The sequence below is a fragment of the Canis lupus genome, chromosome 14, assembly GCF_003254725.2.
Source record: "Canis lupus dingo isolate Sandy chromosome 14, ASM325472v2, whole genome shotgun sequence".
Taxonomy (NCBI): Eukaryota; Metazoa; Chordata; class Mammalia; order Carnivora; family Canidae; genus Canis; species Canis lupus.
Genome location: NC_064256.1, coordinates 36,825,195 through 36,839,388, shown reverse-complemented (window position 1 = coordinate 36,839,388; position 14,194 = coordinate 36,825,195). Strand labels below are relative to the sequence as shown.

The 14,194-nt window shown below is 41.2% G+C and overlaps 2 protein-coding genes across 6 annotated transcripts in view; one reads left to right on the top strand and one right to left on the bottom strand.

Moving 5' to 3' along the window:
• The window catches only part of IGF2BP3 (insulin like growth factor 2 mRNA binding protein 3), a 152,337-nt gene extending 148,591 nt beyond the window's left edge, over window positions 1-3,746 (top strand). For 4 of the 5 annotated variants that reach the window (XM_049093708.1, XM_025464363.3, XM_049093711.1 and 1 more), the window contains 3 exons: window positions 217-348; window positions 1,033-1,146; window positions 1,360-3,746. In XM_049093708.1, coding sequence (XP_048949665.1) covers window positions 217-348; window positions 1,033-1,146; window positions 1,360-1,458 — 345 coding nt within the window. In that variant the 3' untranslated portion in view covers window positions 1,459-3,746. Of the gene's footprint in view, window positions 1-216; window positions 402-1,032; window positions 1,147-1,359 lie in introns of those variants that run through there. The other variant, XM_049093709.1, reaches the window with a different exon arrangement.
• Window positions 3,747-3,975: 229 nt separating this feature from the next.
• On the bottom strand, window positions 3,976-13,208 carry MALSU1 (mitochondrial assembly of ribosomal large subunit 1). Its single transcript, XM_025464370.3, has 4 exons — window positions 12,841-13,208; window positions 11,380-11,558; window positions 6,161-6,242; window positions 3,976-4,720 (listed from the first exon to the last, which is right to left on the bottom strand). Exons 1-4 carry the CDS (start codon window positions 13,169-13,171, stop codon window positions 4,536-4,538), a joined length of 777 nt encoding a protein of 258 aa, XP_025320155.1. The 5' UTR covers window positions 13,172-13,208; the 3' UTR covers window positions 3,976-4,535.
• Window positions 13,209-14,194: the final 986 nt, after the last annotated feature.

Below are 14,194 nucleotides of genomic sequence, written 5' to 3'. Positions count from 1 at the left end.
TTTTGTTCAAATAATAAGCCATATTCTTCAGTCAGTCATTTAGTTAGCACCTCTGTGGTGCCCGCTTGTTCTTGTGAACCTAATTTGCCTCATATGCCATCTGTAACAATCAAATGCAGACGTGTCCCCATTCCAGTATATTCTGGCCATCTTTGAAGTTAGTGGACCTTTTTTCCCTTTGTTAATGACACTGATAGGATATGTTCTCATCTTTAGGCTCAGGGAAGAATTTATGGAAAAATTAAAGAAGAAAACTTTGTTAGTCCTAAAGAAGAGGTGAAACTTGAAGCTCATATCAGAGTGCCATCCTTTGCTGCTGGCAGAGTTATTGGAAAAGGAGGCAAAACGGCAAGTACTTCAGCAAAACCTGTGCAGTGGTATGAAAGGGAAAGCATTGAAAGGTACTTAGGAGTTCCAAGTCCCTGAATTTTGGCTAATTTATAAAAAGCAGGATCACCTTGGCCCAGGTTTGGAGAAGACTGCCTTTCGTTCTTCCTGAGTGTCGGTGTCAGCTCCTAGTGAAAGTAACGCCTCTCTGACCGCTTTGTGGGAGAGGACTACTGGCTCGTGTATAAGGGGCACTTAGCATTGTTGGTTGACATAAATCCAGCTTTTTATTTTTGCACATTTGATCAAAAGAAAACTTTTAAAAATTTCACCTACCTTTATAATCTACCTCTGTAACAAAAAAGTAAATGGTTTCCAGCTTCTCTTTAGCACCTGTAACTTCTAAGTTGTTTTCAAAGCTGTTTACAATTTTGAAGTAATTGAGAGCAGACGCTTTGGGATCTGACTTTCAGGGATGCAGCCTGGTTCTGCCATTCACCTGTATAACTGGTCAGGTCAATTTCTTTGGTTAAGTCTTAATCATCTTGCAATGGGCACAATACCGATAACCTGATAGAATTATTGGTGGATGAGATGAAATTTGTAAAAGCCACAGTTTAGTGTTTGGCATATAGTTAAGTGCTCAGCAAATGGTAATTTTTTTTAAAACCTCAATTTGACATGATCTGTATTTATCTTTTTCAGGTGAATGAGCTCCAGAATTTGTCAAGTGCAGAAGTAGTTGTCCCTCGTGACCAGACACCTGATGAGAATGACCAAGTGGTTGTGAAAATAACTGGTCACTTCTATGCTTGCCAGGCAAGTGGGCTCTAATGTGATAAGCTCTTTTGCTTCTTTCATGCATGGGAGCAGTTCTCCTGGGGGCGTGCCCCCACCCCAAATAAATACTCAAGGTTGGTTGGTGCTTAACACACTTAATCCCTTTTAGCAGGTAATTTCAACTTGCAACTAAACTAGTATGTATCTTTTGATTAGGTAGAAATTTCAGATCTTTTCTCTCTCCTTTTGCAGGTTGCCCAGAGAAAAATTCAGGAAATTTTGACTCAGGTAAAGCAGCACCAACAGCAGAAAGCTCTGCAAAGTGGACCACCTCAGTCAAGACGGAAGTAAAGGCTCAGGAAACAGCCCACCACAGAGGCAGACGCCAAACCAAAGACAGATTGCTTAACCAACAGATGGGCGCTGAACCCCTAATATCCAGAATTACATGCACAAGTTTTTACCTAGCCAGTTGTTTCTGAGGACCAGGCAACTTTTGAACTCCTGTCTCTGTGAGAATGTATACTTTATGCTCTCTGAAATGTATGACACCCAGCTTTAAAAAAATAAAAAAATAAAAAATAAGGGGGGGAGGGAGGGAAAGAGAGGAGCTCTGCACTTCCCTTTTGTTGTATTCTCAGTGTAACAAATATTCTAATTTTTCTTAATATACCCCCCTATTGCCAGAAATTGGCTTAATGATGCATTCACTAAATTCATAAAATATAGTAGATTGCTCCCAAATCCAGTTGTTAAAATTGGATCAGAATAGAATGATTACAAGAACTTAAATGGTAAGCTATTAGCATAGAGCAACTGTTCTCAGTTTTATTTTTATCTAACACTAACATGAATAACCTAAGGGAAGTGCTGAATGGTGTTGGCAGGGGTATTAAATGTGCATTTTTACTCAACTACCTCAGGTATTCAGTAATGCAATGAAAGCAAAATTGTTTCTGTTTTTGGTTTTGTTTTGTTTTGTTTTTTGGAAAATTTTATATACTTTATAAAGATAAAAGTCCAACAGTTTTTTAAAAAACTTAATTAGCTGACAGGAAAATAACAGAAAATTTTTACTTCTGGCTGGTGACCGTAAAGCTGGAAAATTAATTTCAGGTTTTTTGAGGCTTTTGACACCATTAGTTGGAAAATCCAATAAATGTTCAGTGATACGGAGCAGTGCCTATATTTGGAGAGCAGCAATACCATTTCATTTTTCGTTTATGGTAGGGAACCTTTTCGATGGTACTAACAGAGCAAAGTGGTTGCAGGAGGTTTTGGAACGGCTAGTTTAAAAGGCTTCGGGAGACTTCAGTTTTTTTGTTTGGCTATGTGATTAAATGCATAAAAATGCTTTGTGCTTTAGACTATCACTACCTAAAGTGCATCAACGATAGATGCAGCCCCTGTGGACTTTAAACTGATTGGTAAAAAGCAAGCTTCAGCTGGTCTTAATGGGATGCTTAGTTTGCCGACACACTTCAGACCAGTTGGTCTACACTTTGAGCGGACCCCAACAGAATTGCTTTGTGAAGACTAAGGGGGTACTCAGACGGTGTGACAGTGTTTAAAGGCAATATCAAGGCTACATCTCCATGTGCCAGGTACTGTCATGAGCCTCACTAAGCTATTTTGAAGATTTTTAAACAATGATAAATCAAGAAAACTGTAAGGCCACCTAAAATATTATATAAAATACAGCAGGATTTCTATATTCTCTGCAACTAGTTATTTGAAAATAAGTAAAAAAGTAGAGAATACCAGGAACCAATTTTTGGAATATAATTTGAATGACTGTGATATAACACATTTGACCTTTGATCTACAATACTGAATTCATGTGCCCATTCCTTAACTTGATGGCAAAGCCCAGTATGTACAATTATGTGGGCGTGGGTGGTCTCCAGGGCCACACTGCTCTCAGAATTATGTGTTGCTTTTGTTCATTTAATGATCAGTCATCGCATTATGCTGATCTGAAGGGCATACATATATAATAACCCTTTAAAAAATATGGCCTCCTTTGTATTTCAAGGTGAATTTCTACAGACTAGGTAAGTTTTTCTGAAGATAACTGTTATCAATTAGACATTTTGAAAATGACTTGAAATGTTTTCCTAAATGTTTTCAGAAAACCAGTTTATTTTGTAGTGTTAGCCAAAAAGTGCCCTTTGTCACACAATTCATTTAGCATTCATAATTTTTTCATATAATGAATTGCAAAAATAAAATCAGACTGGCTTTCTGGTTGGATTTCAGGTGAGATGTGCTTATTAGGCCAGAGCTCTTCCTCAGTGTTTGATTTTTCCCATGTTTTTTGTTGTTTATATATATATTATATATATATATATATAATATATATATATATATAGAACATATATATATGTATGTACACACATACAGATAGGTGCTGCATTTATATTTGCTGGTTTAAAATTCTGTCATATTTCACTTCTAGCCTTTTAGTGTGGCAAATCATGTTTTACTTTTAATTAAGCAATGGTAATGGAGTATCTAATTCTGTAATTGAGTTTTGTACTCACCGCACATGGATCATTCCTCATCTGTAATGTGCCCCAAATGCAGCTTCTTTTTCCAGATACCTTGATGCAGAATAAAGTTTTTCATCATTAGGTGCAGCCTGGTATATGGTATGTTTTATTTATGGTTTTTCAAATGTGAATGTTCAAATTTAGTTAAACTGTAAAAAATATTTTTAGTAATATTGTGTCAGTCTCAGTTTACCACTAGATACTGGTGCTTACATTATTTTCTCCATTCCACAGTACTTATTGTGGATTTTGCTAATACTGTGCCTCTGAAGTAAAAACTGTAGGTTTTAAGGAATAAGACCAATGAAGCGGTAGGTGTCTTTTATTTATTTATTTTTTAAGGCTATCCCATTCTACAGAATAAGATTTACACTTAGGCAAAATTAAACTGAGCAGAGCACAGGGGCCAGTGTTAACTCTGGGGAATCCTGCTAGGATCTTCGGAATAAAAAAAACATATTAAAATTTTAGTTTGAATGTACCGATTCTTGCTGTGAGAGCTCACTTACCTACAGTTTCCACATTTCATTTAGCCCAAGTGCCAATAGATAAGGCTTGTTTTTTTTTTTTTTTTTTTTTAATTTTTATTTATGATAGTCACACAAAGAGAGAGAGAGATGCAGAGACACAGGCAGAGGGAGAAGCAGGCTCCATGCAGGGAGCCTGACGTGGGATTCGATCCCAGGTCTCCAGGATCACGCCCTAGGGCTGAAGGCAGGCGCTAAACCACTGCGCCACCCAAGGATCCCGATAAGGCTTGTTTTGACAACAACCTGACCAATCAGGTGATTGATATAGCTCAATCAGAGCTATATTTTTAAAAAGTGACTCAATCCAAATCTGATAATGACTAAAGTAGTTCATATCATTTTATTCTCATTTGAACTCCACTGGAGTCAGGGATGAAGAAGTGTCCTCTTCTATTCCAAGAATGAAGTCTTCAGGTAATGTCTCGGGTGCTATCTGTGCTAACTGGTCATCATATGAACGTAGGGTCCATAATTTCTCTAATTCATAGGTTTCTCTGGTTTCTGGAAGCATCAAATGAATCACCATGCTACCTATCAATCAAGGACAGATAAGAGTTAAAATGAAGAAACAGTTCATTAGCTTTTATTCTTGTGTTCTCATAAACCTCTGCGATAAAACAATGGTTGTTAAAGTATGGACCCCAGATTAGGATTATGCAGGAATTTACTAGAAATGGAAAATATGGATATCTTTCCTACAACAATACCATAGAAATGATGCTGTGCTTTTCTCGGTGCATCATACAGGAAGTACATGATAGCAATCTTTAACATTCCTGGTGATGTTAACTATCCAAGTGACTAAAGTAGGCTCTGCCAAATTACTTGTCAAAGACAATTCTCCATGGGTATCACATTTCTTTTTTTTCTTTTAGGAGTCTCACATTTCTGCATATCCTATGAGCAAAGCATGGATTGCCTTTTGATTCTAGACTATCTTTTCAAGGATGATTATGTAGTGAATGGTCTCAGAGGTTTTCTCCCCTCACAGCAAAGGACAGGTTTACTTATAGCATTGGTTCTCAGGACATTTCTGATTTTCACAAATGGGGCTAGAGAGGAGAAGGGAGACTGTTAAATATCCTACAATGCACAGGATATATATCCCCCCTCCTACCCAAATCACCTGCTCCAAAATATTGAGAGTGACAAAGGGAAGAAACCCTGGCTTAGATAGAGCCTTAGCAGAAAAAGTGTCCTCCACCACAGTCCATGGGTCTGCTTCCGGCATATAATAGATGTACTACCCTAATCTCATGAAGGTCCCTCTCTTAGAACTTCGTCTGCAGATGTCATCTGGCCCTGTGTTTCTCTTTAGAAACAGCTCAGGGAACCTGGTGGAAAACAAAAATACTCCTGCTGGCTAGCTATTCTTACTGCAATCAGTAATAAAACTGTTTCATCTCTAACCCAGGACTAGCCTTTCATCTCTCACCAATACCCATGAAACTGGGTGGTTAACTTGTTAGTTATGAGCAGATAAAATCTCAGATCCATCACAGTTCTTGACAATTACTGTTTTTTTTTTTTTGTAATAAGTATCTTATGGGGAAATACTGTAAAACTATGTATATATTAATACCCAAATTTGTTAGGTCTTTTCAAAATTCCAGTCCTCTACTCTTCCTTCTCAGGACCTGTAATGCCCTTTACCTCATCTGTCATTCTAGGCCAGATTTATGTGCACCCCAAGCCTTCTACCACCACTGAGGGATGCTTCTCATCTCTACCATGTTATCCACCCTGTTCTCCACCATCTTTCTGACCTGTCTGGCTTGTTCTATACATACCACATTAGGTAAGGATTTCACAGGTGAATAAGACCTCCTGGGTTATAATTAAAATTTACTGTAAACAAATACCAAAAAATTTACATGAAAAACAATTTGATCTTAATCCTTCTGCAACTGAAAATATTCAAGGTTAGGACAAAACAAATATTTATCTGTAAAATATGTCAAAATAACTTACCGAAGTCCATGCAGAGCCAGTCATCGGTGTCTTTCCCTTCAATCTTAACATGAGGCTCGCTTTTACTTTTCAGGTATTTGTACTGAAAAAAAGAAACCAGGTTATATATTAAGGTGGGGAATGAGGAAGTCTCTGTTCTCACTGAGATAGTCTGGGGCGGGGGGGGATATCTTTCTTGATCTTAATTTGGGAACTAGCCTACTCATTCCTCTTAACTATACCCCATGATAAATTAGTTTCCTCAACTTTTCCCCCACCCCTAAATCCTACCTACTCCTATACATTCCTACTGAATCCTCTCCAAACCCTTTTGAAAGGCCATCCTACTCATATCCACCAAAGTGTCCCTGAGGCAGAGAAGCCAAGCTCACTCAATATCTGGTCCTCACCTACATCAACCACCTTCATGACCATGTTCATGGGATTTTATCATCCCATATCTTCATTCCCAACAGGTCTAATGAATGATCCAAAACAAAAGATATACTAGTTCAGACAAAATAGACTTTAGATCAAAAAATATTATGAGACAAGAAAACCAATACAATGATAAAAGGATCAAATAACCCAGATGATATAACAATTATAAACATGCGGGGGGATCCCTGGGTGGCGCAGTGGTTTGGCGCCTCCCTTTGGCCCAGGGCGCGATCCTGGAGATCCAGGATCGAATCCCACATCGGACTCCCAGTGCATGGAGCCTGCTTCTCCCTCTGCCTGTGTCTCTGCCTCTCTCTCTCTGACTATCATAAATAAATAAACATTTATAAAATAAAAAATAAAAAATAAAAACATGTAACACCGGGATCCCGGGTGGCGCAGCGGTTTAGCGCCTGCCTTTGGCCCAGGGCGCGATCCTGGAGACCTGGGATCGAGTCCCAGGTCGGGCTCCCAGTGCATGGAGCCTGCTTCTCCCTCTGCCTGTGTCTCTGCCTCTCTCTCTTTGTGTGACTATCATAAATAAATAAAAATGTAAAAAAAAAAAAACCATGTAACACCAAAAATCAGAACTCCTAAACATATGGAAACAAACATTGACAGAACTGAAGGGAGACACAGATGATGATAATAATACGGAAGACTTAATACTCCATTTTCAATAATGGATAAAAAGCAGGCAAGGTTAATATAGAAATAGATGACTTAAACAATACTACAGACTGACTAACAGACATTAATAAAATATTCCACCCAACAGCAGAATACACATTTTTCTAAAGTGCACATGTAACATTCTCCAGGATAGATATGTTAGGCTACAGAACAACTCTAAATAAAGTTTAAAAGATTGACATAAAGTATATTTTCTAATCACAATGAAATGAAACTAGAAATCAACAGAAGGAAAACCAGAAAAGCCAAACAATGAGTCAAAGATGATCTCACAAAATTAGAAAATATCTTGAGACAAAGGAGATTAAAATACAACATACCAAAACTTACTGGGATGTAACCAAAGTACTGTTAGGAGGGAAAATTTTTTTAAATTTCTGTTGTTTTAAATGATTTACTCATTTGACAGAGACAGCATGAGTGTACAAGCAGGGGGAGCTCCAGAGGGAGAGGCAGAAGCAGGCTACCCACCAAGAAGGGAGCCCAATACGGGGTTCAACTCCAGGACCCTGGATCATGACCTGAGCCAAAGTCAGCTGCTTAACTGACAATCCACCCAGGTACCCCTTAAGAGGGAAATTTATAGCTATATATGTTTCCATGAAAAAAAGCTCCCAAATCAACAACCTAAATTTATACCTTAAAGAACTACAAAATTAAACTGAAAGCTAGTAGAAAGAAGGAAACAATGATCAGAGGAAACCAAAATTGACAAAAATCCATGGAACCAAGATTCGGGCCTTGGAAAAGATAAAATTGACAAAGCTTTAGGAAGACTAAGAAAAAACAGAAAACCCAAATAACTAAAATCCAAAACAAGCAAGGGAACTCGACTTCTTAAAAAAGGAATTGAGTACTATGAACAACTAACTATGCACCAGCAAACTGGATAATTTAGACAAAATGGACAAATTCCTACAAACACACAACTTACCAAGATTAAATTGGGACTGAAAGAGTAATTAAGAACTCCAAACACTATATCTCAATTAAAAGGACGAAACAAAGAGGAACAAAATCTTGCAGCAAAAAAAACCCTGACCAGATGGTTTTACTGGTGAATTCTACCAAACATTTAAACAAAAGCTAACACAAATTCTTCTCAAAGTCTTCCAAAAAAACGAAGAGGGAACATTTCGGAACTCATTCTATGAAACTACCATTACCCTGATACCAAGGCCAAAGAACCTACCAAAAAAAAAAAAAAAAAAAAAAAAAGAAAGAATGAAAGACAGACTACAAACCAATATCCTTGACGAACACAGATGCAAAAATCCTCAATAAACTACTACCAAGCCCAATTCAACAGCATATTAAAAGGATTATACATCATGACTGAGTGGGATTTATTCCTGCAATGTAAGGATAGTTCCACATGAAAATCAATCAATACAATAAACCACATTAACAAAATGAAAAAAGCCATAGGATAAAAAAAATTTATGCAGAAAAGCATCTGATAAAATTCAACACTCTTTCATGATAAAAATACTTAACATAGGGATGTCTGGGTGGCTCAGCGGTTAAGCATCTGCCTTTGGCTCGGGGTGTGGTCCTGGAATCCCGGGATCGAATCCCATATTGGGCTCCCTGTATGGAGCCTGCTTCTCCCTCTGCCTGTGTCTCTGCCTCTCTCTGTGGGTGTCTCTCATGAATAAATAAATAAAATCTTTAAAAAAATTTACTCAACAAAGAATAAAAAACTGCCTCAAGATAATAAAGGTCATGCATGAAAAGCCCACAGCTATTATCCTACTACTCAATAGTGAAAGACAAAATTTTTCCTCTGAGATCAGGAACAAGACATGAATGCCCACTTTTGCCATTTCTTTCAATACAGTACTGGAAGTTCTGGCCAGAGAAGTTAGAGCAAGGGAGGGGAAAAAAAAAAGGTAACCAAATTGGAAAGGAAAAAATAAAATTATCAAAGTTTACAGACAACGTGACTTACATGTATAAAACCCTAAAGATTCCACAAAACCACGTTTAAAATAAATGAATTCAGCAAAGTTATAGGATACCAAATTAACATGCCAAATCAGCTTTGTTTCTATATACTACCTAATCAACAACCTGAAGAGGAAATTAACAATTCCATTTACAATGGACTCAAAAAGAATAAAATACTTAGCAATAAACTTAAGCATGGAGACAAAAGACTTTACACTGAAAATTACAAGATGTTGCTAAAGAAATTAAAGACACCAACAAATAGCACTGTGTATTCATGGACTAGAAAACTTAATAGCCTTGAGATACCAGTACAGTACTACCCACCCAAAGGCATCTATTGATTCAAAGCAATTCCTATCAAAATACCAGTGACTTTTTTTTTTGCAGAAGTAGAAAATTCCATCCTAAAATTTATATGTAATCTAAAAGGACCCCAAATAGCCAAAAACAATCTTGAAATGGAAAAACACAGATGGAGCTCTCAACTTACTGATTTCAAAACTAACTACAAAGCTATAGTAATCAAAACAGTGAGCAAGCGGGGCACCTGAGTTTCTCAGCTGGTTAAGCATCCGACTCTTGGTTTCAGCCCAGATCATGATCTCAGGGTCATGAGACTGAGCCCCTTGATGGGCTACATGCTCATGCTCAGCACAGTCTACTCGAGATGCTGTCCCTTCGCCTATCCCCCAACCCATGCATGTTTGCATGCATGCATGCTCTCTCTCTCAAATAAATAAAAATATTTTTTAAAAGGGAGGGGAGGCTCAGCGGTTGAGTGTTTGCCTTTGGCTCAGGGCGTGATCTCGGAGCCCCAGGCTCGAGTCCCACATCAGGTTCCTGGCATGGAGCCTGCTTCTCCCTCTGCCTACGTCTCTGCCTTTGTGTGTCTCTCATGAATAAATAAAATCTTAAAAAAGGGGGGGGAGGGGGTCTCCTGGGTGGCTCATTGGTTACGTACCTGCCTTTGGCTTAGATCATGATCCCAAGGTCCTGGGATGGAGCCCTGCCTCAGGCTCCCTGCTCCACAAGGAGCCTGCTTCTCCCTCTGCCCCACTGCCCGACCCCCTCACTGTTTGTGCGTGCGTACTCTCCCTCTCAAATAAAATCTTAAAAACAAAAACCAAACAAACAAAAATAGTGAGCAAGGGGAGACCAATGGAATAAAAGAAAGAACCCATACAGTCAAACAATTTTCAACAGGGTGCCAAGTCCATTAAATAGGAAAAGGTCAGTCTTTTTAACATATGGTGCTGGGAAAACTAGATACCTACAAAGCTGGACACTTACTTTACACCATCTACAAAAATGAACTTAAGACAGATCAAAGACCTAAACATATGACCTAAAACTTTTAGAAGAAACAAAGTAGAAAGGCTTCATGACACATGACCCTGAATTTGGCAATGATTTCTTGGATATGACACCAAAGGCAGAAGTACAACAATAAATAAACTGAACTTTATCAAAATTAACAACTTTTGTGCATCAAAGGACATTATCAACAGTAAGATAACCTAAAGAATGAGAGAAAATATTTGCAAATCACGTATTTGTTTGGAGTTAATATCCAGAATACATACAGAACTCCTACAACTTCACAACAAAAACAACCCAGCCTGATTAAAACATAGACAAAAGACTTCTTTAGGCATTCTTCCAAAGATATACAAATGGCCAGTAATATGTGAGAGGATGCTTGACATCACTAATCATTAGGGAAGTGCAAATCAAAACCATAATTCGATGCCACTTGACACCCATTAGGATTACTATAATCAAAAACCCAGGGGGATCCCTGGGTGGCTCAGCGGTTTGGCGCCTGCCTTTGGCCCAGGGCTTGATCCTTGAGTCCCGGGATCGAGCCCCACGTCGGGCTCCCTGCATGGAGCCTGCTTCTCCCTCTGCCTGTGTCTCTGCCTCTCTCTCTGTGTCTCTCATCAATAAATAGATAAAATCTTAAAAAAAAAAAAAATCCTGACTCATCTGTCCCTGTAACTTTCACTATGAACGAACATAAAACATGCAAACACTGAGAATTTGGGCTTCTTACATCATCTCATATGATGGATTTACTTTTTAAGTGTTGCTCCTCAACATGATGCACCTACACTCTTCCGTTAATGATTCCAAGAGAAAAGAAAGCGTCCTACCATTTTCACAATGTAGTAGGCCATGGCATGCAAGTGTCGGGTGGAAGTTCCGCTACCAATCACAAAGTAATCTGTATATTTCAATTCTGGAGGAATCTTGATCACACAAATGTCTCTTGCATTTTCTTGCCTCAGCAGTGAAACCAGCATATCGATGTCAAACTTGGGGCCAGGATGATCTGAAACGCACAAAGATTCACTTGCGTTAGGTAGCCACCTAGAAGACGCTGCATGCACTGAGATGCAGCAGCTAACCATGAAACTGTCCTCTGTGAGGGTGTTTAATCTAAAGTGTTGAAAGACAGCAGGGTCCAGGCCTCCGGGAAGCTAAACCTGGGCAGGGGTTTCACATGGCATCACTCAACTTTTAGGTCACACACAGCCACCATACATCCTTTGCTATTTACCACATGCAAGTAAGACCATACGTCCACAACAAATGACTTTGTTTGCGAATACCTGAGGAAATGAGCAACACACCTCACACATACACAGAACTACAATTGTGAGCTGGAAAGATTCTTAGGTAATATCTTGTCCACAACCTTCACTTGACAGCCGAAGAAAATTAGGCCTCCCAGAATAAAATGCGTGGGCTCCAAGCCAACCAATGAGAGCTGAAACTTTAATACGATTTTTTTTTTAAGATTTTATTTACTTATTCATAAGAGACACACAGAGAGAGAGAGAGAGAGAGAGAGGGAGGCAGAGACAGAAGCCGGCTCCATGCAGGGAGCCCAACAGGGGACTCGATCCCAGGACTCCAGGATCACCCCTGGGCTGAAGGCAGGCGCTAAACCGCTGAGCCACCCTGGCTGCCCCTTAATACGATTTTCATTTTGAATGAAACGTTTTCTTGTAAAGCCACTCGGGTTATGTAGCAACTGTGACCTGTGAAAACTTTCTTCTTCTGTAGAGATCTGCACAGTCTGTTCTTTACCTGGCAGTATTAGGGCCTGTGAATGTACAGCTGTCTGAGGTTCTAAAGCGGATCCCCAAGAACCCAGCGGCTAAGTCCACTAAGACCTCTCCCTCTCACACCCCAACCTTCCACAGATGTGATGGGATCTGCTCGCAACCTCTCAAATTTCTAAAGACTTGGAATGATCAGAGGACCTTCACCAGGCCCCAGCTCCCACGGGCGCTTCTTCGGCCCCTCCTCGACCCCGGCCCCAGCTCGTCCCCAGAATCCCCCCGCCCTAACATTCTCTGGAGCCCGCTCCTCGGGGCCCCGGGGTCCGGTGAGGCCGGTCACGCCCGGGGTCTGGGCGACGTCAGCTCTTCCCTTGGCCTGTCTTACACGCAAAGTCGGCGCCAACCTCCTGGAGGTCCCCTCCGGCTCTGGAGCGGTGGTTTTGGGAACTCAGGAGAAAGGCGCAAACAGGGGGCCTCAGGGCCCCCTCGGCAGAGACCCGGCCCCGGGCTGTCCCGAGGTACCGCCGCCCGCCGCCAGGCCCGTACCTGCTGCGCCGGACTCCGGGCGCCCCTGACCCGCGGCGCCCTCCGCCCGCTCCTGCAGGCCCGGCCCGCCGTGCAGGCCGCGCGCGCGACCCAGGCCCAGGCCCAGGCAGGCCCGACCGAGCGCCGGGGCCGCCGGAAGCCGCCCCAAGGCCAGCAGCCGAAGCCGGGGCCCCGAGCCCGCCGCCGGCCCCGCGCCCGGGGACAGGGCCCCGCACCGCAGCAGCGAGCCGAGCCGCCGCGCCACGCAGCCCCCACAGCCCATCGCGGTCGCCGAGCGACGGCTCACGGGGCGGGACTCAACGGAGGCCGAGCAGGTCCCCCGGCTTTCCATTGGCCGCCATTGCGCGGAGACCTAGGGAGTTGACGTAAGGGCGTGGGCGGGGCCAGGGCGGCGGTGGGCGGGCCCAGGGCGGCGGTGGGCGGGGCCAGGGCGGCGGTGGGCGGGGTCTGGAGGCCTGTGGGCCGGACGGTGACCCGGCCGCGCGGATCTCGGTTTGGGTTCTGTAGGAGCCCGGGGGCTAGTGTTGGCCTTGTCTACGCCCTAATTCAATGCATTCCATTGTCCCCTCTCTCTTTTTTTAAATTTTTTTTTTTAAGATTTTACTTATTTTGGGTAGCCCGGGTGGCTCAGCGGTTTAGCGCCGCCTTCCGCCCAGGGCGGGATCCTGGAGTCGCAGGATTGAGACCCACATCGGGCTCCCTGCATGGAGCCTGCTTCTCCCTCTGCCTGTGTCTCTGCCTCTCTCTCTCTGTGTCTGTCATGAATAAACAAATAAAGTCTTCTTTAAAAAAGATTTTGTTTATTCATGAATAAATAAATTAAATCTTTTTGAAAAATATTTTAAATCTTTTTAAAATATTGTATTTATTTATTCAATATTTTTTCATGAATAAATAAAATCTTTTAAAAATATTTTAAATCTTTTAAAAATATTTATTCATGAATAAATAAAATCTTTTTTAAAAGATTTTGACTATTCATGAAAAAATCTTTTTTACAAGATTTTATTTATTCATGAATAAATAAATCTTTTTAAAAAATATTTGTTTATTTATTCATGAGAGACAGAGAGAGAGAGAGAGAGAGGCAGAGACACAGGCAGAGGGAGAAGCAGGCTCCATGCAGGGAGCCCGATGTGGGTCTCAATCCTGCGACTCCAGGATCCCGCCCTGGGCGGAAGGCGGCACTAAACCATTGAGCTGCGCATCTCTCTTTGTTTTAATCTGTCTCCCTCCACTGGAATGTAAACTGCATGAAGGCAGAAATTTTTGTTTTGTTTTGAACTTGTCTCCATAGAACCGAAAACAGCTGGTATTGAATGTATGGAAGTTGCTGCTGTTGATTATGATGAGG

Bases quoted from the DNA above. Each gene is read 5' to 3' on its own strand.
- MALSU1 (XM_025464370.3), bottom strand. From the start codon at position 13,171: ATGGAAAGCCGGGGGACCTGCTCGGCCTCCGTTGAGTCCCGCCCCGTG. The intron at 11,559-12,840 runs GTACGGGCCTGG...TGTGCGTTTCAG, and splicing joins CCCGGAGTCCGGCGCAGCAG to ATCATCCTGGCCCCAAGTTT. The intron at 6,243-11,379 runs GTAGGACGCTTT...TCTTTTTTTCAG, and splicing joins CCTACTACATTGTGAAAATG to TACAAATACCTGAAAAGTAA.